Source organism: Sturnus vulgaris, chromosome Z (genome assembly GCF_052056855.1).
Source record: "Sturnus vulgaris isolate bStuVul1 chromosome Z, bStuVul1.hap1, whole genome shotgun sequence".
NCBI classification, from domain to species: Eukaryota; Metazoa; Chordata; class Aves; order Passeriformes; family Sturnidae; genus Sturnus; species Sturnus vulgaris.
This window is the reverse complement of record NC_142283.1, coordinates 73,379,300-73,401,382: the sequence shown is the minus strand read 5'-3', so window position 1 is coordinate 73,401,382 and position 22,083 is coordinate 73,379,300. Positions and strand designations below refer to the sequence as shown.

Genomic DNA, 22,083 nt, shown 5'->3' with positions numbered 1-22,083 from the left:
TTCTGCCTATCTGTCTGTTTATCTGGTCCTGTTCCAGCTACGCCTCCTCACACAGATGCTTCATCTTAGATGTTCTTCCCTCTTTCTGCCTGTCAATACATCCTCCCAGCCTTTTTAGGACCCTTTTCTGGTCAGCATAGTTTCCCAAAGGTTCTCCATCCTTGGCTAATGTCAGAAATGGTCCCGAGGAATCCCACTAGCAACTTCTCACTACAAACCAGCTTTTCCTTGTCCTTAGCACCCCCTTTCCCAGAAGGGATAACATCCCCAAAGTTGCTCTACTCCTGTCAGAAGCAGGTGTCCAGACAGACCATCTGCAGGAGGGCTGAGACCTGCCAGGCACACCTCCAGAGCCAGCTTTGCAGATGGGATCAGGATGTGAGCTTAGACACAAGGAATGGCTGGATCACATCCATGTGGTCCCAGCTATCAATGCGACCTAGGAGCTGATGTCTGGAGAGGGAGAAAAGAGAGGAGAAGCCTTGGAGGTGCTTCTCCCACCTGTCTCCACCATCAGCTGCTTGCAATCTCCCAAGGCTCACTGGGCAGCTCAGTGTTTTAGGTCGTCTTCTGCAATGAATTCATTTACTTGCTGTCTCCCCGTCCAGTGTTGACATCAACAGCATGTGATGGATATAGATTTCTGTAATTTAATCACAATTCGTGCAAAAAATACCACTTTCTATGGCTTGTTTTCCTCTCCCTTATTTTATTAGGAGAAAGAGCAAGCAGTCCTCTGTTTGTCCTCTTCATGTCACTCGTCATTGCTAAGGTGTCTGTCACGTCTTTGCTTGATTGTCTCCTTTTATGGTTGAAGGGTTAGAGTCTACTAAACATTACGTGAGATCTGTTTCCAGCCTTAGCTGTTCCTGTTTCCTTCCTCTGCCGTGCTTCCAGTGGTGCTCTGCTCATAGCAGCATGGGGACAGGCTTGTTCGTGTATTTTGAGTTACAGTGCCTTCCATTTGGGGTTTGAGTTCTTGGTCACCACTGAGCTGATGTTTTTCAGGGAAGGGAGTGTGATGACTCCAAGGTGGGTTTCTGTGGAAGCTGTGGCACATTTGAAACCATGAATATGTAGGGGAAGTGAGGCTGCATGCATTCCACTGTGCATTAATCAGCACAGGGTTACTGCCTCGTGGTCTGTTCCACGATGTCCTTCTGCAGCACTTTGGAACCCAGCTGTGATTTGGCTGCCCTGACAGCCTCAGCAGCACTCTGTCTTCTCTCTGCCCTGACCCCTTTTACCTGTGAGTTACGAGGGTGTTGGGCAGATCTCTGTCAGACTTCAACAGTGACATCTTCTACTGCTACATTTGACAGCCTGTTTTCACCTTTGGTCTTTTGACTTTAGCTGCTATAAATACTTGCAAAGGACTTTCCCCAAATATCAGGGCTGCTTAGTTTCCTTGGAAGGCGCCTTGTCAAATGTGGTTTTGAAGCCCGGGAGAATTTTGAGAACTGAACCATCCTTGTCTGTGCACAAAGGCTTGATGAAGCCTTGAAGGAACCTCATCCCCATTCATCCTCCCATCCTGCTTCACCCTGTGTCACGCACATGAACTCACGTGGTTTTATCCTTGCCACATGCAGCTCAGCACAGCCAAGTGTGGCAACACGGGAAATATTCAGTTGCTAAGGATCATTAATGAATGTCAGCTCCAGCTCCTGTCCAGAAACCTGAGAAAATTCAATTAGGCAGCTGGTGCCCAATGAGCTGTGTTGCCCCACTCGTGAGCTGCTACATCAAACAGCTCAGCAAGGCATCATGTTATTGTGGAAAGAAAAGAAAACCCAGACAGGGAGACAAACAGCACTGCATGCACCAAGCAGCTGTGCCTTTCCACAGCAGGGCATAGTTAGGTTAGAGCATGGTCCTGTCTGGTTTCCTGGATAGGGAATTGCAAGGAGAATTACCTGCTTCCCATCTGTGCTGGTAAATATGTGGAATTTGCTGGTGACAAGTCCTGGGGTTGTGTCATCTCTCTGCTGGGAGTTTCTGATATATGCATTTGGTCTATGTCCTGCAACAAGTCACCTAGACACACGACTGGCAGTGTCCTGTGGGTCTGGCCATGCTGTGGGGTGTTGGGCTGTGTCTTGGTTTGAAAGACAGGTATCTGCCAAAAGAGACAAGGGCCTCTTTTTTTGAAAAGGAGAGTATAACACCCCCCCACACACCTTCACTCCAATATGATTTTGAAATTAAAGGACTCTCAGTTAAAGATATGGGTGTAGGAATAACAATTCTTTACTGATAGATACATGCATGTAAGAAGAGAAACAAAACAGCACAACAATAACTGCGAGATCAACAGCAACAGAGCAGCAAACCCAGTGAACAGTTCTCCCGGTTGTGGACACTTTTCCTCAGAGGTGCAGTTTCCGTTCTGGCTCTGCCTGCCAGCTCTGGATGAGCAGGGAGGAGATGTGGTGATCCCACGGGGCTGGAGAGACCCTGCGGTGAATGGCGTCTGTGTCCCAGATGGGAAGGATGGAGGGGAGATGCTGCTCACAGGTCCCAGGGCAGTGTCAGTCCTGATGCTCCAGCTCAAGGATCATCTTGTGGATGGGGATCACGGCATCTCAATTCATCCACTATTGCCAGTGGTGCACTGTCGAGGTGGCAGTTGGTACCTGCTGCTCTTCCACCTTCAGGAATCCCACTGCAGATGGGTTTTCTGATAGCCCAGGCATGGTGTTCAACTGCTTAATACCCTCTGCCGCCACAGCAGCTATTCCAAAAGCCCACCTGAGTCCCTTTGGGTCTTTGTAATAGCTGTTCCTGAGGAAGTCTATGCCTAGGATACATAGTGCCTCTGGGCCAGTCACAAGAGGATGTTTTTGTCACTCCTGTCCAGTCAGGCTCACCTCAGCCTCCATCAAAGTCAATTCCTGAGATCCCCCTGTAACCCCAGCAATTGAAACAGGTTCTTCCCCCACGTGTCCCGATGGTATTAATGTACATTGTGAACCAGTGTCAACCAATGCTCTGTGTTCCTGTGGCTCTGATGTGCCAGGCCATCGGATCCACACCGTCCAAAAGACCCGGTTTTCCCATGGCTCTCCCTGGCTAGAGGCAGGGCCCCTCTAGCCCTGGTTATTATTTCTCTCCTGGGCATACATACTGGAGGTTCCTTCAAGGGGATCTCAGAGATCTCTGTAATACCCTGCACCTTGGTCATGGGAGGCTGAGGCTACCCTCACTTTAGTGGAGCTCCCTCGGTTGGTGTTTCCTTCCCTGAGTTGATGCACTCGTGCTGCCAGGACAGAAGTGGGTTTCCCATCCCACCTTCTCATGTCTTCCCCATGGTCACACAGGAAGAGCCACAGGTCAGCTCGTGGGGTGTACCCTCTCTCCCTAGCTGGGGGCATTGGGCTCTAACTCTGGGGTCTGTGACTTGCACTGGTGCTGCATGGGAATTGTTCCTCCTCACCTCCTCCCTCGCTTCCCTCTGCTCCTCTTGGAGGCTCTTAATTACAGCAGAGACATGGGCTTGCATCAGGCCATTGATCATACTGCCAAAAACCCTAAGCTTGTTAGCAACAGAACCCACTGTTTCTCGCTTATCATCAGCATTAATTGTTGCAATAAAAGCAGCATATTGAGCAGGCCCTAGATTTGCCAGATTCCACAGCATTTGCCCTGTGCATCTGACCTTGTCAGGATCATTATCATGCTGTCCATCCCTCCCAAAGAGCACCTCCAGCACTGCCACTTCTCTCAGCTTTTGGATCCCTTCCTCAAGGGTCTTCCAAGGCATTCTGTGGTGGTACTCCTGCATTCTCTCTCTGTGGACAAAACTCTCTCTTACACTCATTAAAAGCTGTTCCCAGAGGGAATAGAGGTCCTGTTCCCTTAGGAATACCTGGTCCACACCTGAGTCCTGGGTCAAGGCTCCCAAATTCCTTGCCTCAGTACCATCCAGTTGCACACCTGTACCCATAAGGTCCCAGACCCGCAGTAACCAGGTTGTAAAAGCCTCACGGCCCCGTCGTACAATGTCTTTTCGCAGGTTACAGAGACTCTCGTATGACAGGGACTCGGTGATGATCTCAACTTCTGGCTCCCCTGCTGGTTGTGAGGGGCCCCCTTCCTGACCCTTATTATCTAGGTGCCTTGTTTTCATCTTAGACTTCCTAGTTTCCACAGGGGCAACTGCTGCTGGCTGTGAGTGCCCTTGCAGTTCAGCTGGAACCTGGACAGATGTAACATCTGTGGGTCCCACTGCTGCACCATCAGAGTCTCCCTCTTTAAGGCAGGGGGAGGGTTTCTCACCAGCTGGGGAGAGGTACTCCTTCAGCATCTGGCCCATCTCACGTATCTCCTTTGCTAGCACCCCCACCCATTCTGGGTGGTTCCTTTCCGAGGTGGGCTGTGGGGCAGGGTCAAACTCTGGGGTAATATCCCTAGTCTCTGGAACAGGGTCAGGCTCTGAGGCAGCATCACTATTTCCTGGGGTAGGTATCAGGGTTGTTATCCAAGTCAATCTCCCCTTATCTCAGAATGTTAGATAGAATAGGTTTAACAGGGATATCAGCAACACCAGCCACAGTATAATTTCATTACCATTTAGAGCAGATTTGAGCACCTGAAGCCTGGTGGGGTGGACTTCAAAAACTGGGTGATGGGTTGGGAGAAAATTTCCCCTGCTGTCACTTCCTCACAGTAAGTACCATTATTGAAGTAACCCCAAAAACACACACTTAGAGTGTGATAGCTCTGAATCCATGTGGCCATCTTCCAGAGAAAATTAAAAATCCATTAATTCCTCAACTGATCAACCCACAAAATGAATTGGATGATAGCCACAGTAACCTTGGATATGACACTCATGTTCAAAAGAGGGGCTTGCAAATAGGAGAGATATAGCAGTGACCACATGGAGGCCAAACCAGGGTAAGCTGGACAACACAGTTCCACCTAACACAAGCTTAGGTAACTCAAGAACTGTTATTCTTTTTTTCACCCCTTTCTCAATGCCCTCAGACAATGCCCCACGCTGGGAGCCAAAATCTGTCTCGGTTTGAAAGACAGGTAGGTATCTGCCAAAAGAGACAAGGGCCTCTTTTTTTTTTAAAAGGAGAGTATAACCTCCCTCCCCTTCACTCCACTATGATTTTGAAATTAAAGGGCTCTCAGTCAAAGATATGGGCGTAGGAATAACAGTTCTTTACTGATTTATATATATGTATTTTTATATATATATATATATATATATATATATATGTATACATATATGTAAGAAGAGAAACAAAACACCACAACAATAGCTGCGAGATCAACAGCAACAGAGCAGAAAACCCAACAAACACTTCCCCAGGCTGTGGACACCTTTCCTCAGACGTGCAGTCTCCGTTCTGGCTCTGCCTGCCAGCTCTGGGTGAGCAGGGAGGAGATGCGGTGATCCCGCGGGGCTGGAGGGACCCTGCGGTGAATGGCGTCTGTGTCCCAGATGGGAAGAGCAGAGTGGAGACGCTGCTCACAGGTCCCAGGACAGTGTCAGTCCTGATGCTCCAAAAGGATGTTCTGAAGTCGGTAGGAGATGCGGGAGAGCGTTTGGGCAGGGAGGTTGCGGGATTCCACAGCCAAGGAAGGCTCCCCCGCATCGGGATGGCAGAGCGGAGTTTCTAGCGACCGTCCTTCTCTGAGCCAGACCAGAAAGAGAGTGAGAGCCCCAGAGAACAGACCCCTCCTCACCTCTTCTCCCCCCTGCAAGAGAAACTGTCAACTTAGCTGTCTGAGCTTCTGGGTGTAGCCCCAAATACTTAGCATAACCATGGGGGAAATTCCACAGAAAGAAAAGGGAAAAATTCAATCCCCAACAGGCTGGTGAGCCGTGTGTGCAGCCCTGACGTGTGTTGACCACAGCAAAGGTGAGAGGAAGCCATCCTGTGGGTGGAGATGGTCCGTGATCCTCTGGTATTTGTCAGCTGGTCCACTCTAGTCTAAACTAAATCACGGCTGGGGACAGGAGCAGAACCTGGGCTTCCCTGGCCACCAAAACAGTGCCAGCTCACACCCCAGTCCTTCTCTCACTTTCCCAGATGGGAAGGTGAGATCTTATTTCCAAGGCAACTGTGCTGAGGGGCTCTGAGTTCACCTGTTTTTCCCCCTCTTCCTTCCCACAGAGAGCCACATCCAGTATGAGCGGGTAGGTGCAGACGTGACCATGAAGTGTGGCTCCATGGACTGGGATGCAGCTGTGACCTGGACAGCCAACGGCACCGACATTGACGAGTCCCACCTGAACGGGTCCTACCTGATCCTGAAGAATGTGGACCTGTCGCAGAGTGGCCAGTACTCCTGCTACGAGGGCTCCTCCTGGCACCTCAAATACCAGACCTACCTGAGGGTGGGAAGTGAGTACCCCAGCATGTCACATTGAGGGGGACAGTCTCTGCTCCCATATTGACTCCCCACAGCCCCACCTCCTGCCATGCCAACCCCTTTACTTTCCATACATAGGGTTGTCTGCTTCACACCACCATATGAGGTCCTCATGGCACACTAATCCCAGCTGGAATCGGCCACTCTGCCCCAAACTGGTAGATTAAATGATGCCTCAGGAATAATTTGAGAAGGGATGTAGCTTCTCCCTGTAGCCCTGTGCCACAACAACCATCTCTGTAGGTGGGAAGAGCTGTCAGAGAGGATTGCAGTCAGCAAAGAGAAGCCTGGCTGGGATTATTGCAGTGTGGTTGTTTCAGAGAGGCAGCCAAAAGGTGCTGGTGATCCCTGGGTTTGCAGAATCCTGGGTGCACAGGAGGACAGCTGCTCATTCCTCAACATTTTGCGTATCTTTGGCACGGGATGCACTGATTCCCGGGCCTCAGCAGGGGAGATAGGAGTTATGCTTTATTTCACATGATGCTAAGAGCTGATAGCAGCTGTGTGTTTTGAGGGCTGCTATGTTTGTACAGCTGATAGCAACTGTGTGTTTTGCAGCACGGCATACACAACTGGCACCCGTGGGTGTGTGGGAGCACAGTAACTGATGCATCATCTGGGAACCCTGCCATCCAGGGATGTGCCATGTATATTCCCAGGTTTGGAAGACACAGCAGAGCCTTCCTCTACTCCTTATCTCACTTTCTGCATCTGAACCAGGGTGATTTTTCCATCCTAGACCATGCTCCAGGGACAGAGGGTCACAGGAGGGTCTGTGTAAGCCCTGAAATAAGGCACGAGGGGTTCACTGCACCTAGAGATTCCAATTTTAGAGATGCTTTACAGTGTCCAACTCATTCAAGGTTGTATGGGATAGATTCTGGTGTCTGGGCCAAGGAGAAGGGGTGCTGGAATGAGCTGGAAGGTGATGTGAGAAGCAGGTAAGGGGAAGCAGTCAGCACAGGGCAAGGTTTACACCAGTGAGCAGGTGTGGGGGCTGGAAGCATGGCAGACAAAAAAGCCACTGACACTGCCTAACAAATGAGTCAGGGGCTTTTTTAGCTGCATTGTGGTCAGGAGGTGTTAACTAGTTCAGAGCCAGAAAAGGCAGGAGATGGGTCCAGTGCAGGCAGCAGCACAAGGAGGTTGTGCAGCTCCTCTGCTTGGGCATGTGCTCACCACATCCCATGCAGGGAGAGGTCCCAGGCTGTGCCAATGCAGAGAGGGCTGCAGCCTAAGCCTGCAGGAAACAAGGGGCCTCCAACCACCTCTTCTGCAGCTGTGGCATCACTGTGATTTTGCAATGGCTCTTCCATCTGCTAAGCACCTCACTAATAGTAATCCCTGTCAATCCGCTCAGGGACCCGTGGGAATTGCTCAGCGTTAGAGCCCAAATCCTGCTGTTCCCTGTTGCTGTGTGTTCCCATCTGCTGGAGACTCATAGCCCCCTGAGCATTGGGCAGCTGAGAAGCCCAGTTGGACACTGCTGGGGCCACTAGCCCCCAGAGAGAGGGTGGCAAATAAATAAACAAGTGTCTGGCATTGTTAACACAATTAACTGTGCAAGGAACTAATCAGGTGAGACGCTTTTAGTAGTAATTAATTTAGCCGGCTGGATTTTAATTTAATGCTCTCTGTGAGGTTTTTTTCCCAGCGCTGCACCCCCAGCCCCCCCCACCTCACCCTAAGTGCCATGGCTCTGCTGGGAATGATTGATTCCCTGGAGGTGTGAGGATTCATGCAAAGGAGTGGATTTGGGAGAATCCCAGCAGGGAATGGAGATGGGCTTGGGCATGTAGATGGAGATGGGTGACTTTTGGGAGGTTTTCAGCATGGCCCTGTGGTAGCATCACTGCTGCAGCTGAGTGCTTTGGGAGCCCAAACCTGGGATTTGAGGGATCTTGGACTCGTTTTGTTTCAATTGCATGGGAAATTAAATGAAAACAGGCCTGTGCCTGCATTTTTCTCTTTTACTGGGGCAACAAGAAAGATGACTGCAGCGAGAGTGAGGGGCTGGGGCTGCACGTGGAGAAGTGTTGGGGATCTCATTAAATAAATGGTGGTGCCTGGAATGTGCTCCCCAGGCAAAGCAGGAGTGCTCCTGAGCATAGAACACCACAGGAAGGATGTGTAGAGGGAGCAGAGAAGGGTCAAGGACCAGGAAAGGGTGTCAATTAGCAAAGCTAAAAGCAAGCTCAGTTGTGGGGGTCAGCGAGCACAGGGATAAAGGGAGACCTGCCAGGAGTCAAGCTGAGCAAGACCTTGCAGAGGAAATGAAAAGGGGGGTTAGCCATATAAATACAGAGCAAACGAGGAGAGAAGAGCAGAGCTGGTTCTGCACACAGGTTTCAGGGAGGATTAAAAGTAAACTCGGCAGAACCCAATACAAATAAACCCTGCCAGGTCTGAGCAGCGATGCTGAGAGCAAGGGCAGCACAGGCTAAAGGAGACGAGGGAGCACAGAACCTGGAGGTGATCCTCTCTTGTGGAGGCACCTTCAAAGACATCAGTGAACTAAAGGCTTGGGGAGCACCTCATCCCCATGTGAGGACAGCTGTTCATTAGCAAGGCTCATTAGCAGCTGAGAGGTCAGTGGTGGTACCCAGTGCAACGTGTCTCCTGTGCCTGAGCGAAGGAAAGGTCCTCATCAGACAGCCTGACCCCACTGCACAGCAGGGCCACATGGTGCTCTTGGAAGAGGGAACAATTAAAGACGTGGAGACAAATGGAAAATGGGAAAAAAATACAACTGGGGCTTGCCAGGGATATATCACAGCAGATTAACCTGATAGCTCTCTTTGATAAGGGAACCAGTTTTCTGAGCCCAGAAATGTGGTCAGTGTAATCTGTCTTGACTTCAGTGAAGTATTTGCTATGATGCCACATGGGAAATTATGAGTTAAACCAGAGAAAATGTGGATTAGTATGAGAATTGGAACACAGCTTAGGAAATAGCTACAGGGGATCAGATTGTGCTTAAAGGGGGAGCTCCTGGAAGGGATGGGGAAGCTTTGGCACCATGTTTGGACTGCTTTGGGCCACTCTCTGTGGAGTTTTCTGTAATGGCTCTGGCCCACAAGGACCAGGCGATTTTGGTTGGATATGCCAGTGGCTAAGGAGGAACAAGAAGATATCTGGGGTTGGGAATTTCATGCTGAAGGGACCAGAAAGCTACATAATGGTGCAGGCACAAGTGTGGGCGGGAGGGAAGGCACAGGTAGCTCATCTGCTCCCTGAGATGGGTTTAACACCCAAGTCCACATCACGAGGGACGGGGCTGGGAGCACAGCAACATCCTGCAGAGGCTAGGGGTAGCTGGGCTGTCTCAGTCACTGCAGAAATGGGGACACTGGTGGTGGGACAGTGTGCATTCAGGGATGGCAAGAAGGAGGGTGCCCCAGGCTTGTCTATTGCGAAAGGTCCCAGATCAGCCACCTACAAGGCATGAATCCTCCTCTGCACAAACTGACCTGGGAGAAGCTGGCACTTATCCAGGTGAAACCTCTTCCAGGGCACTTTGAGCAGTGACTTGTTGGTTTATCCCTTTCTTCCGGCAGCTGAGCATGAGGTGAAGCTCAGGAGAGCAACCAGGTGTTTACCTTCAGTGATCACCTGCCCTGCAGATGCCCACGTGTGGCCAGAAGCAGGAGGTGGGTCCAGGTCTCCTCACACACCAGGCATCCCTGGCCTGAGGCCAGGGCTCAGCACCAGGAGCAGGGCAGGAGGGAGCACAAGGCTCTGGGTAACAGGAGCGTGGTGCCGGGCTCCTGGCTGCCCCCACAAGCCACAGCTCTGCATTTGGAAATGAGCAGCCGGAGGGCCCGGGGGTGGATATAACAAAGACGTTGGGAAATAATGCACTCTTGAGGTTTGGCACACGGCTCTGTGCGTTACAGAATGTTATAAAAATACTGCTAATGGGCCAGAGAGGAGTGGAAACGCGCGTCGGAAAGGCTGCCAGAAGCTGGAGAGTGCACATGAGAGCAGGGAGGCCTTGTGTGCAAAGAAGGGAGGGCGGGAGGGAGGCAGCCAGGGCAGGCACCCTCCTTCCACTCCCATCCCTCCGTCCCTTTCTAACCTGCTTATCTCCATCCCGACCCAGCACCTCTTCCCCTTTGCCCTTCTGTCCTGCTTTGCGGATGCCCAAGCCCTGGTGGACAGGCATCTGACCCTCATCATTCAGCCTTGCTGCCCAAAAAAGCTGCTGCCTGACGGGATGGAGTGCAAGCAGGGATGGGGTGTGCATGGGAGAGGAAATACAGCAGAATCCCCTCCAGCAGCAGGGGCACAGATCGGGATGCAAGCAGTGCAGTTGTCTTCCATGCTGCAGTGATGGCCTGGGGTCTTGTATCCTGGTGCCAGCCCCAGCGCTGCCCCATGGGCTCTGCTGCCTCCCAGGCCATGGATGTGGGAAAAGGACTGGCAGAGTACAAGCAGTCCCAGGCTGGCCTGCTTCCTCCATGTCTGTCACTGAGTGGCTGGCGAGAGAAAGAGGAAAAAACATGCGGTTTGACGGAAAATGACATGGAAAAAACAACCAAATTAACAGAAAAACAAACAAAGCAAAACCAGAGAGAGGGAGGGGGAAAGGGGCAAAGCAACAGGAACCACATGTGAGTGGGGAGGCCAGGAGAGCCAGAGTGTTCTCTGGACTGATTAGCAAGCAATCAAACATCGGCCACTAATAAATAATCAGAGCCTCCCTTTTCTCTGCCTTAGAAGTCTTTTTCTTCCCAGCTGGGCTCCAGCTGCAACCAGAGGGTTGTACTGCAAGTTTGCATCCATTTTTTGTTTTTATTTTTAAAACCTTTTTTCCTGTTTCACCTATCCAAAATAAAGACGGAAAACAAGAAGGTAGTGACCTCTCCACGTAAGACATGCACCTCTGGATCCATCAGGGCAGGCGTGAGCATCCCGTGATAGGCACAGGCTAAACAGTGCGGGAAGGCAGTGCCAGGGACTGGTGTGTGCCCACCTGTTTCCATGGCTTGGCTGGGTGGGAAAAAACTGCAGAAGGGCACTGATGACATGCCAGCTTGGGAGAACAGAAGTTTGGCTGGATCTGGCAGCCAGTGGTGAAGATGTGGCACTTGCATAAGGGTGTCTCTGGTCAGGCTGGTGCTCCTGCCTGGATGCTGAGGAGAAGCACAGGCCTGGGGTCAGTATGTACAGATAGTTCCTTGCTCATGTCCAGCGATCTGTGATGCAGAGGTTTTTTTGTTGTTTTGGGGGTTTTTTTTAACTAAAAAAAAAAGCCCTTTTGATGGATTTTTCCCCTCTGAACTCTTCCAATCCTTTCCCGTGGTGATGTAAACTTAGGCTATTTCAGGAGCAACAAGTTAAACATGACTTCAGCCATTCCCTGGCACCAGGGTCTGCTGGCAGGGAACAGCACCGACCCCTTCAGTTCATCCCTCTCACCCTCCCAATGTGCTCCTGGCCCTTGGGGATAGTCTTACACAAGGGCAACTCCAAGGCTGTGCCCAAGCAGTGCTTGAGGGCAGGACTACATTAACATGGACCAAACCTATTTTAAGGGTGGAGATAATAAATTAAAATTGTTGGTATTCCAGAATCAGGAGATGCACTCCAGAGCTGTTGTGGTCATTACTATGGGGCGATTTTTTTCCTTGTGTACCTGCACCACTGGGGGCTGGGTAGGTGCAGTGGTTCTGGAGTGATTCACAGCAAAGCATCACCCCCCAATTCCTAGAAGCCAAGGAAAGGGAGGGTAAAAGAGCTTGCAGATACGCTAGCTCATTGAAATTCGGCTTTATTTCGCAAGGCTGCAGGCTCTCCAGTCGCTGCCTTCCCACGTTGTGCTGTTCATGCATGGCTGGGAAAATTCAGTGGATGTGCTGCCTGCGACCAGATTTCGGGTCTTGGCCCGGCTGAGAGCTGGAAAGGCGTACTGGGTAACAGTATGCAAATTACTAACCCGGCTCTTTAAGGAGAAAGCCAAAAAAAACCCACCCAAAAACCCCACCACGCTCCCAGATGCAATTAGTCCTAATCGAATTAGGAGCCGGACTAGAAAAACAAACACGTTTGCAGGCAGCAGGCGACCTTTCTGCCCCGTTCAGTGGGCTGCAGGCTGCATGGCGCAGCGGGAAGGGCTGGATGGAGCCGTGCCCCATGGCCCACGTGTGCACACTCTGGTACGCTCACACCCGCACCCCGCTGCTCCTCTCCTCCTTCCCCTCGCTGCGCTGGGCAGCCAGCCCAGCTGCAGCATAGCAGAGTGATGCTTCCTTGGCTCGCCATGTAAAACATGATAATCTGGGGCAGCCGGTGTCAGAAACAATAAAAATATTCCCTCTCCCATCCTTACGGCTCCCCCCTTGCCGCGGGGGAGTTGGGGACAGCGAGGAGGACGCGGTGTTAGGGCCAGCGGAGCATCACGGGGCGCTTATGAGCAGCCACAGCTTGGGACAACAGCACGGGCAGCTCTGCCCTGGCCTTGCCAATGCTATCTGAGGGAAGAGCGTGCCCAGGAGGTGGCCAGTGCATGCGGTATCCCATTCCCGTGTCTGTCCCCAGTGGTGCCTGGAGGGATGTGGCCCCACACTTGACACGAGTGACGGATGAGCTCGTGCTGTGTTGGGTGCTATGGAGAGCTCATGGCTCCCTCAGAGTCACAGCAGGAGCATCATGTGGCACGAGGGCACTGAGAAGGGGAGAAGTCACTCCCTCGCCATCTTTCTTCAGGGGAAGAGTTCCAGGGTTGCCAGCGACGAGCCAGAGCCAGGGATGGAGCGTCTGTCAGAGAGAGGCTGCTTAAGATGCAAGAACCCTCTCAGTGAATGTGAAATCCTGAGCTTTGGATCTCCAAGTGAAATGAGGCTCCCTATGCATCCTGTTCTGCAGCTAGGCTGGGAATAAGATCATGGGATAGGACCCAGAAGGAACCTGGCTCCAGCTGCTGGGCTGGAGGAGAAAAGGAAAAAAGACTCTAGGGCTAGGCAGCTTCCTGGAAAACCCTCCCCATCCATGGCTAGCACAAATACCAAATGCTGCATGCAGTACCAACATCCTATGTCCTGGGTAGATGGCAGCACAGCCTCCTTCTGCTCTCCTGAGATTTGTTTATCCTTCCTAACATGACAAAAACAGCTCTGTAGTTGAAGAATCCCAAGTCCAGTCTAAACAGCTTCCCACAACCCTTGCTCTGCTGTGCCAGGAATTAGGGATGCCTAGGACTGAGAAAACAAACCCTCTTCCTTGGCAGGGGGATGGTGGCCATGGATGAGGACCGTGACTGCCCTGGGGACTGGAGGGGACACACATTGGTTCTCCGTTTGCACTGGCCTCTGCTCCAGGAAGGATTTTATCTGAGCCGTTCCTAAGTGCCCCTTGTCAAAATATTTGGTGCAAGCTTCCTGCCGCCCACCAGCAATGTGTCCCCAGCTTCCAGGGCCCTGAGAGGGGAGGAACAGGTCGGGATACAGCCACCTCCTGTCACTGCAGCTATGGGACAAGGAGCAAAGGAATGGATGCTCCACATATGAATGCTGCTTTCCTTTCTCCACCACAGCTCCAAAGGGCTGTGGTACTTAAATAAGATCACTGTTTGCTTCCCAGAAGGTGCTGAAGGAAGAAACCTCACCAATGTCACCAGCACAGGGAATAGCTCTTGCCTGTCACTGCCCGCATGTGCCCATGTTTGCAGGCACCCAGGCCAGATAGTGTCACCAGGAATGGGAAGATCCCACAGTGGAGATCCTCTGTGGCTACATCCCTCTTCTCTGAAGGAGAGGAGATGGCAGGCAGCAGCAAATCCTCATCTTTTCCCAGTATCCAAAGCTCTTCCATCCCTCCCTGAAACTTCTGGTAGTGGCTGGGGACAACAGTGGGGCCCAGGCATGCAGTGAGGTGCCAGCCAAGGGCTCAGCAAGGTCAGAAGGTCCAGGGTACTTCAGCGTGAAAGGCGTTGTCATTAGCTGTGGTTTCCCGAGCTGCTGCGTCTGCTGTAAATAATTTAGCAGACTAAATGTGTGCTAACAGCAGGTCAGGGCAGGGACCAGAGAAGGAGCACAGTTTTGGGCCTGGAAAGCGGGGAAGGGCACCAGGATAAAGTGAGATTATTTTCCTCCTATTAGCAGGACAGGGTGGTGTCTCCCCCCCGGAAAAGGAGTCAGAGGGTTCCCATGCCCGATGGATCCCTTTCCTCCCTAGTCCCTTCCTGAGCTGTCAGCATCAGTACCAGAGGCAACTGCAGGACAATTTCCAGTTGCTCTTGCTCCAAGCACTTTAATGCTGTTTAAACAATTACGCAGTTGATAAATTTTGACAAGAAGAGATAGAAATAGCCTGGGAGAGCCATGCAGTAGAAATGCTCTAAACAGATGTCCCTTTTCTCCCCCTCCTGTGCTCCCTGGGGGTCTTTATCGTTTGCTGCCAACTGAACAAGGCAGTGTTTGCATGAGTTAGGATGGTGGGGAGGGGGAACAAAATGCCTTATTAAAATGGTTTATGATACCATCCCTAGGGTGACGGCTGCTTGTTTTTTCTTCAGGATGGTCTTTTCTGCCCTGACAGGAGCCATGCAGAGCCTGGTGAGCACGGCTAACATCAGGCTGTGTGCCCTCTCTCCAGCAGCTCACAGGGTACCAGCCTGGGCAGCCTGGCTGATGATGATGCTGGGGAACGAGAGGGGTGTTTGCCAAAAGCAAGTGAGCAGTGCCTAGCTGATGTGCCAAGCAGCATGGGGACATCTGGTCTTGCTCTGGGGACATGAAGAGCAGAGCCCAGCAGTGTGTGCATAGAACCTTGTGTCAGCAGGGACCAGCAGTGGCTCTTCAGTGCTGCAGTTTGCCCCAAGTGGCAGATGTGGAGGACAGAGGGATCATGAAACCATGACTGGACCAGAGTCAGGTTCGCAGGGAAACTCTGTGTCCTGTGTGGCTGAGTTGGGATGTGTAGAATGAGGAGGTGGATCCTCTGGAGGACAGATCACTCAATAGGTCCATGCTAGGAAGCCCTGAGGAGGTTTGGAGCTGTAGCTCAGACCTTGGTGCTGCGTTTTTGCTCGTGTTGGGCTGCCTTGTCCTGAGCATTCCCAACCCTGCATGTTTTTCCTCTCCACAGCTGGACAGTGTGAGTAGCTTTGTACTGAGCACACCCCAACTCTGCACGTTCCATGAGGAGCAGCTTTGCATGGCATGGCTTGTCACATGTCACAAATGCATTGTGTCCTCTTGGTCAGGGAAGAAAGCAGAGGGTTGCAAGCAGCTCTCTGCCTTTTGGCTGTATTGGTCTGAGCCAGTGCCTGCTCCCAGGCACTGGAGCCAGGGACCTGTGAAATATTTTGTTTGTATGGTGGATGAGCTAGAACTTGCCATCTTTTGTTGTCTTTGCAGTTGACGTGGTGCCATTCACTTTTTTTGGGGAAATAATTGCTCAGCCATCCAATGCAGAGTTCATCCCTGCTGTCTCCATGTGGACTCAAGCTGTTTCCCCTTTCCTCTGTGCTTGACTTCTCTGAACTGCCAGCCAGATGCAGCTGCCCTCTGAAAAGGCTCTTTGGCCTCACCAACTTCTTCCTCCTCTTTCTCTCTTGCCCTCACTGAAACCCAGGGACATGGACTCCAGTGCTGAACTGGGGACACAGGGCAGCCCATGCTACCTCTCATTCCTCCCCTATTCCTCTGACATCCCAGGGATGTCAGAGTCTGAATGAAAAGACAGAAAGGGAAATTAAGACACAGACTGGGGAGGAATTTTCTGAAGCCACAAATTTGGGCTTAAAACCCTGTGTGATGATTCTGTGCCATCCTCACCCTACAAGGCTTCCCAAGTTGGTTTGGACACCCCCAATGCCAGGACTCCCACGCACTGCAGCCCACCCTAGGGGCCTCTGATCACACAGGTCTGCATGTTTCTGCATCACACCATGGAGTGGGACAGCTCCCAGGCAGCCTGGACATGTCATCCATGGGCAACCTCCTCTTTCTGCCACAGCCGTCATCATCCAGCCCTTCCTCCCATTCCTCCCCCCTCTCCTGGGCAGAATGTGGGTTTGCTTCTGCTTCTTCTGCTCAGAGAGTCGTGAATTCTAGGGAGAGGGGAATTTCCCTATCTCCAACTGACCTGAAGCATTGGATTCAGGTGGCCGGATAAGGTCCAAAATCAGAAACCCCTGCATTCTTGGAGCAGAGAGCACAGAGGGAGGAGCTGATACTGTGGGCACCACTGCTGTTCATATCATTGCAAAGCAGGTGTGATTATGCTGCTGGGTTGCTCTGTGCAAAAGCACCAGGCTGTTCCTTGCTGTGTCAGTGGTGATACACAGCATTTGTAAACCCCACTTGCTTTGCTGGAGCAGCATAACCACACCAACAATGCTCCCATCGCCTCCAAAGGCTCGGAAGGGGAAGCACCACCACTTTTTTAGCTGCCAAAGCAATGTTCATGGATGTGATTTTTGCCATGGTGGTGTGAAGACTGCTGTATCGACCCATGGAGGGTGTTGTCCAGAGATGGAAAAGAGCAGTGGGCTTTATCATGGGCATAAAAAAGCTCACAAAGCTGCTGTGAGACATAGTCATTGCAGGCATCATTCTGCAGCATTCCCTTCTCCCACTTCCTTGTCTCTCGGCAGATCTCAGGGATGATTCCCACTTAGAGTGAGCAGAGCAGTTGCCCAGGAGCAGTGGCAGTATGAGGTCTGTGCTGCCACACACCTCCAGGGCTTAATTATGACCAGAAAAAAGCAAAATGGCAGAGGGCACAGAAGACAGCTGCTGCAGGAGGGTGTGCCAGGATGGAGGTGCCCTAAACTGTTGGGACAGGCTGGCCAAAATGGAGACTCTTAGACAAGACTTAGCCAGCTCTGCCAACTGCTGCATATGTACAAGCAAAGACGATATTAGATCCTTGCTTAGTTCCTATGATGTTAGCAAAGAAGTGATTTAAGAAGGACCCTGGGAAAACGGAAATAAAGAAGGATGCAAATGGAGCAGGGGGAACTGCCAAAAGGAGAAAGACTTAAAATAATCTGTTCAGTGACTTCAAGGGAAGCTGGAAAGATGCCTTGACTCCTTTTGGTAATTACCTCCAAGCAGAGAAGATACTGGGTACTAACTCAGCAAGCAAATGCATAACTAGAGCCAATAACTGGAAGCTCAGCCACAACCACGTTTGAATTAGAAATGAGGCTCATATTTTTAATAGAAAAAATGATTAAGCATCGAAACAAACTGCCAAAAGCCGTGTCGACTCCTCTGTTGCTTGTTATCTGCAGAGCAAGGCTGGCTGCCTTGCTGAAGGATGGTTCTGTCAAACACAAGTTATTGGGCTCAATAGAGGGGTAATGGAGGGATGTAATGGCCTGTGCAACCCAGGAGGTCAGGTGAGATGAACTAATTTTCTCCCATGGCCTTCAAGTCAGTGACTTAAGGAAGGTGCATATCCCTGTCTTGCAGATTTAGCTCCGCGGTTGCCGTTTCTTTCCTCAGACAATGTGGCTCAGGTGTTTAGTGGTGCACATCAGGGCTGTGAGGGAAAATCTGCAGAACAGGAGGATGTGGGGTGTTTGGAGGATGCTGCATGTCCCCACTCTAGGATGCTACTCACCCTGCTCCATCCCAGCTCCATGATGACTTGGCTTTTTGTGCATCCTGCTCCTGGCTGGGAGACAAATGTTGCCTCAGTGCTGGGGTGTCTGCAAGGCACAGGGCGAGGCAGGAAAAAAAACGGGACAAAATGGGACAAGATGGGTCAGGTCTGAGAAGGGGAAGGAAGAAGAGAGATAGGATGGAGATACTCATGTAAGCATTAGCATGAAGGACAGAAAGCTCTCACAGCCCTCCTTCGAGGGAGGGATTGACAGAGAACTTTTGATGAGGAGCCGAATGGAGATAATGTGCCATCAAACAGCACGAACTCTGCTTCCAGCGTGCAGACAGGAGCTTGGCACAGCACGCCCAGAAGCACTTACCTTCCTTAATGGCCGGGCAGAGCCTCCCAGGCCACCCCATTACGAGCTGCCTCCCCAGGCGAGCTGGCACAAAGCGCTTGGCCAGCCCAGGAGCAGCAGTGCCACAAAGCCTGTGATGCTCTAGCCCAAAAAATCCCAGCCCCTCCAACTGGGTATAAGGCACACCCTGAGAGTACAGTGGGGCAGCACACAAATTTGGGGTCAGACCTGGTTAGTTTGTCTGTTTTTCAAGTTGTCTGTCCTCCCTGGGAGCAGGAGAAGCCTTGCATATGTCACAGGGGCCGTGCACCCCGCACGTCACAGTGCTGGCATTGCTCACAGGCCACTAGCCAGGGCAGGACAAACTGGTATCCAGGGTAGCAAAAGGGCTGTGGTGCACTTGCAACTGGAGTTTCAGGGTGGTGTTGCTTGTGGGCAAAGCAGCACCCACTCCCCCAGGCTCTCCACCAGCACCCTGCAAGCAGCAGGCACAGCTGGGCTTATCCGGGGTGGGCAGCCCAGCAGAGACACAAGAGGACGGGGATGCAGCCCAAGCACTGCTCTGCTCCTGCTGAGAAGCTTTTCCCCATGAAGGAACTAACAGGCCAGCAGCTGCTGCCAAACACAGTCCGGGGCACATATCAGCAGGAGAAGCTGGCTCCTGCTAGGAGGGGGCCAAGTCGTGTTCACCTGCCACCCCGACAGTGCTCCCTGCTTTGCATGAAAGAGGCACTTTGATTGCTGACATCTGTAGACAATCAGATAAGAATTAGAGTTATTCCTCTAGGCATAAATGGTATTTCTAATCTCATAATCCCTTAATATTGTTCTCACCAGGATGTGGCTGGTGCTAATCCCTGAGAGTTTGTTCTAGGGCAAATTTCAGGGAAGCCAGGGAGGTGCAGGAGGGGTTGCCCACCTTCCCTCTCTTCTGGCTGCAAAGCAAGCAGGGACAGCAGGTCAGGCTGCAGCCCCTTTTGCCAGCTGGAGGATGCTCACACTTGGATAGAGGCATTTCAGAGCCCTTTCACCACAGCTGCAAAGAGCCCCCACAGGTCTTCCTGCCCCCATCACTGCTCTGGGTTTTTCTCTTGGCTGATCAGCTCTGTGGCACCAGCAGTAGGCTCCAGACTGGTTTAGCTACTTGGCTGCTTTCCAAAAGCAAATATTGATCCCTGGGGAGCACCTGGGGCCTCTATTTCTGTTCCGAAGAGGTGCAGTGCGGGAAACACCCTACCACTGCAGGACTGCAAAGTCCAAGGTTCCCCGCCAGGTGAGGGTGAAAGGTGTTTTGTAAGGACCCTGGGCTGCCTTTGGCCCTAATTTTGCATCCTCTTTGGGATAGTGGAGAGAGAGCCACTTGAGCTATTCCTTACCCCGGCCCTGACACTGGTGTACTGGAGACAGATGTACCTCTCTTCAGGGACCCCACAGTGGCCTTCCATCCTGGCCACCTTGCAGGCACAGTCCAGGTGGAAAGTGAGCTGAAAACCTCTCACTGTCTAGTATCAGAACAAGCTGGGATTCCCATTTCTCTTGTCCCTGCTGCATCTTCCTTTCTGCAGCCCAGCTCATCTCAGCTGTGTGTGACAGCTCCAGTGGTACTGAACCACTCCAGGGACTTGCACAGTGCTCCCAACGGGAACTGGGATGGAACTCAGCCTGGGTGATATCATGCTGCCCTGCTGCCTGCAGCCATGAGCATCCCACCATAGTGCAGGGATGGAAATCATGCTCTGGGCTCCAGTCCATCCCAACAGATGGTAAGGGGCCAAGGTAGCATTGTCTCAAGGAAGCAGCTTGCAGTTCAGAGGGCCTGGTGTGTGCAGAGACAGGTCTGTGCCTTTCCTGTCTCCTGGGTTCCCTCGCTTTTACAGCAGCTGTTGCTTCTCCTGCTGCTTCAAGTTTTTGTCTTCTTTTATTCTGCAGGCTGGAGAGGCAACACAAATACTTCAGCCATATTGTGGGCATCTCCCTCATCCTGGCAAGGTCAAGGCATTGGAAATGGCCTGCCAACAGTAAATATCCAGCAAGTCTGAGTCTCTTTGTGAAATTTGGAGAGCCTCATGCTGGTACAACATGTCCATGGCATAGGCATGCAGCAGGACAGGGGATGTGTGAGGAGGCTCTTTCCCTAGGGAAGTGTGCCCATCACTGTGCCCTCCATGCTCCTCTAACACTATCCTAATCCACCAGCAATCTTCCCATCTGCCTTGCTGAGACCCATCCATCACTGCCTTGCAGCTCTGAGTGATTTGTTACTATAGCTAGTAGTAGTTTTTTTCCATGCAGGGAGAACTCAGATCCCTGCTGGGGTGAGGTCTTCTCCTCATTCTTCATGGCTGGAAGGGAAAGACAGGGCTTAGCATGGAGGCCAGGCACTGAAGGCTGTGCCATGGGAATACTGTGATGGCAAGACTCAGGACAGAGTGATGTGATGGTGCAATCTGTCTGGTATCCTTTAGTGTCTTGCAAACACTGAAAAGTCCCCGGGAAGAGAAGGGTGGATGGTGTAGGTTTGTAGTGAGCCAGCATAATACCACAGCATACTCCCTCCTGCTCTCTGAAGGGTGGCAACTGGGGAAGGAGCTAGCAGGAGCCCTCATGGCACTCGGAAATGCTAATCTTCAGATTCCTAAGCAGTTTGTCCAGGAAGAAGAAATAAATAGGATTTGCGATTCACTGGCAACTTTGGAAAAATGCCCTGGAAAGTCAGAGCCAGATGAAAATTTTTGTTGTGTATTGTTAGAGAGTTAAACACTGGTGTTCAAGATTTTGCTCATTTTATTTTGGTTTGATGAGGTTTTTAATTAAATCAGAAGGAGCTCCAAAAGGAAAAGGCCTGAAAACATAACCTTTCATTTAAAATCACCAGAAGCAAAAAAACCCTGCTGTTGTTGTCCTGTTTCTGTTGTGAGCAAACAGGCTGCAAAGCAGCCACAGATGTCTGAAAGCCTTTGGCATAGCCAGATCTGTGGTGGTCCCCTGGGCAAGGTGCTGGTCAGACAGTTTGTTCTGTAACCCTTTCGGGTGGCCCCTTGGTGCAAACTGGCCCTGCTGGGGAGGGAGTGGGTCCCTGGCCACAGGTGGGTGAGCAAATGCTGTTCTGAGCCACCTGGGGCTGGTGTGGGTGCAGAGCAAGGGCTTACCAAACCCTGAGACACGAGGGTGGGAAGGACACAGGTAAATGTGTCCATTGACTCTGGAACTGTGAACCTCTACACATTTCCATGCTTCCCATCCCTGGGGTGTCTTTCTCTGTGCAGAATTGCTATCACTCTGCCCAGAATTTGGCCTTTCCCTATGTCAAATCTTGGACATAGAGTCCTTGGAATCAAGCAGACATCCTAACCTTGCCTGATTAAGGCATCCACATCTGCAGAGGGATGGCAGTGACAGCATTCCGTGCACTCTGATGACCTCCAGAAGTGGATTGTGCCTTTGTTATCTCCCTTCCATGAACAGCCCAGTCCCTGTCTCTTAAAACTTGTTTAAACCAGCCCTTTTTCTCCTTGGGGCTGGGATAATATTGCTGTTCACAGCTGAAGGCCCTCCTGCCTCCATGGAAATCATCCAGGGCTGCACCAGGAAAAGCAGATAATTAAATTCAGGCCCTTGCCTTTCCCCCATCAAGCAGATGCAGCACGATGGCAGTCCTATAGAGACTTTATTTGGGGCAGGGACAGAAATTTCAGCCTTGTACTTCCCCCTGGTAGCTGCTGCCATGTGTCCTCTGAGCCGGGGACCTGCTCCCCCTATCTGGCCATGCCTCGCTG

At 51.5% G+C, this 22,083-nt stretch overlaps 1 protein-coding gene across 4 annotated transcripts in view; it reads left to right on the top strand.

Annotated features, from left to right (window-relative positions):
* Positions 1-22,083, top strand: part of CNTFR (ciliary neurotrophic factor receptor) — a 204,188-nt gene that overhangs the window by 141,926 nt on the left and 40,179 nt on the right. For all 4 annotated transcript variants that reach the window (XM_088156858.1, XM_088156860.1, XM_088156859.1 and 1 more), the window contains one exon: positions 6,132-6,362. In XM_088156858.1, the coding sequence (XP_088012984.1) occupies positions 6,132-6,362 (231 nt within the window). The remainder of the gene's footprint in view (positions 1-6,131; positions 6,363-22,083) is intronic.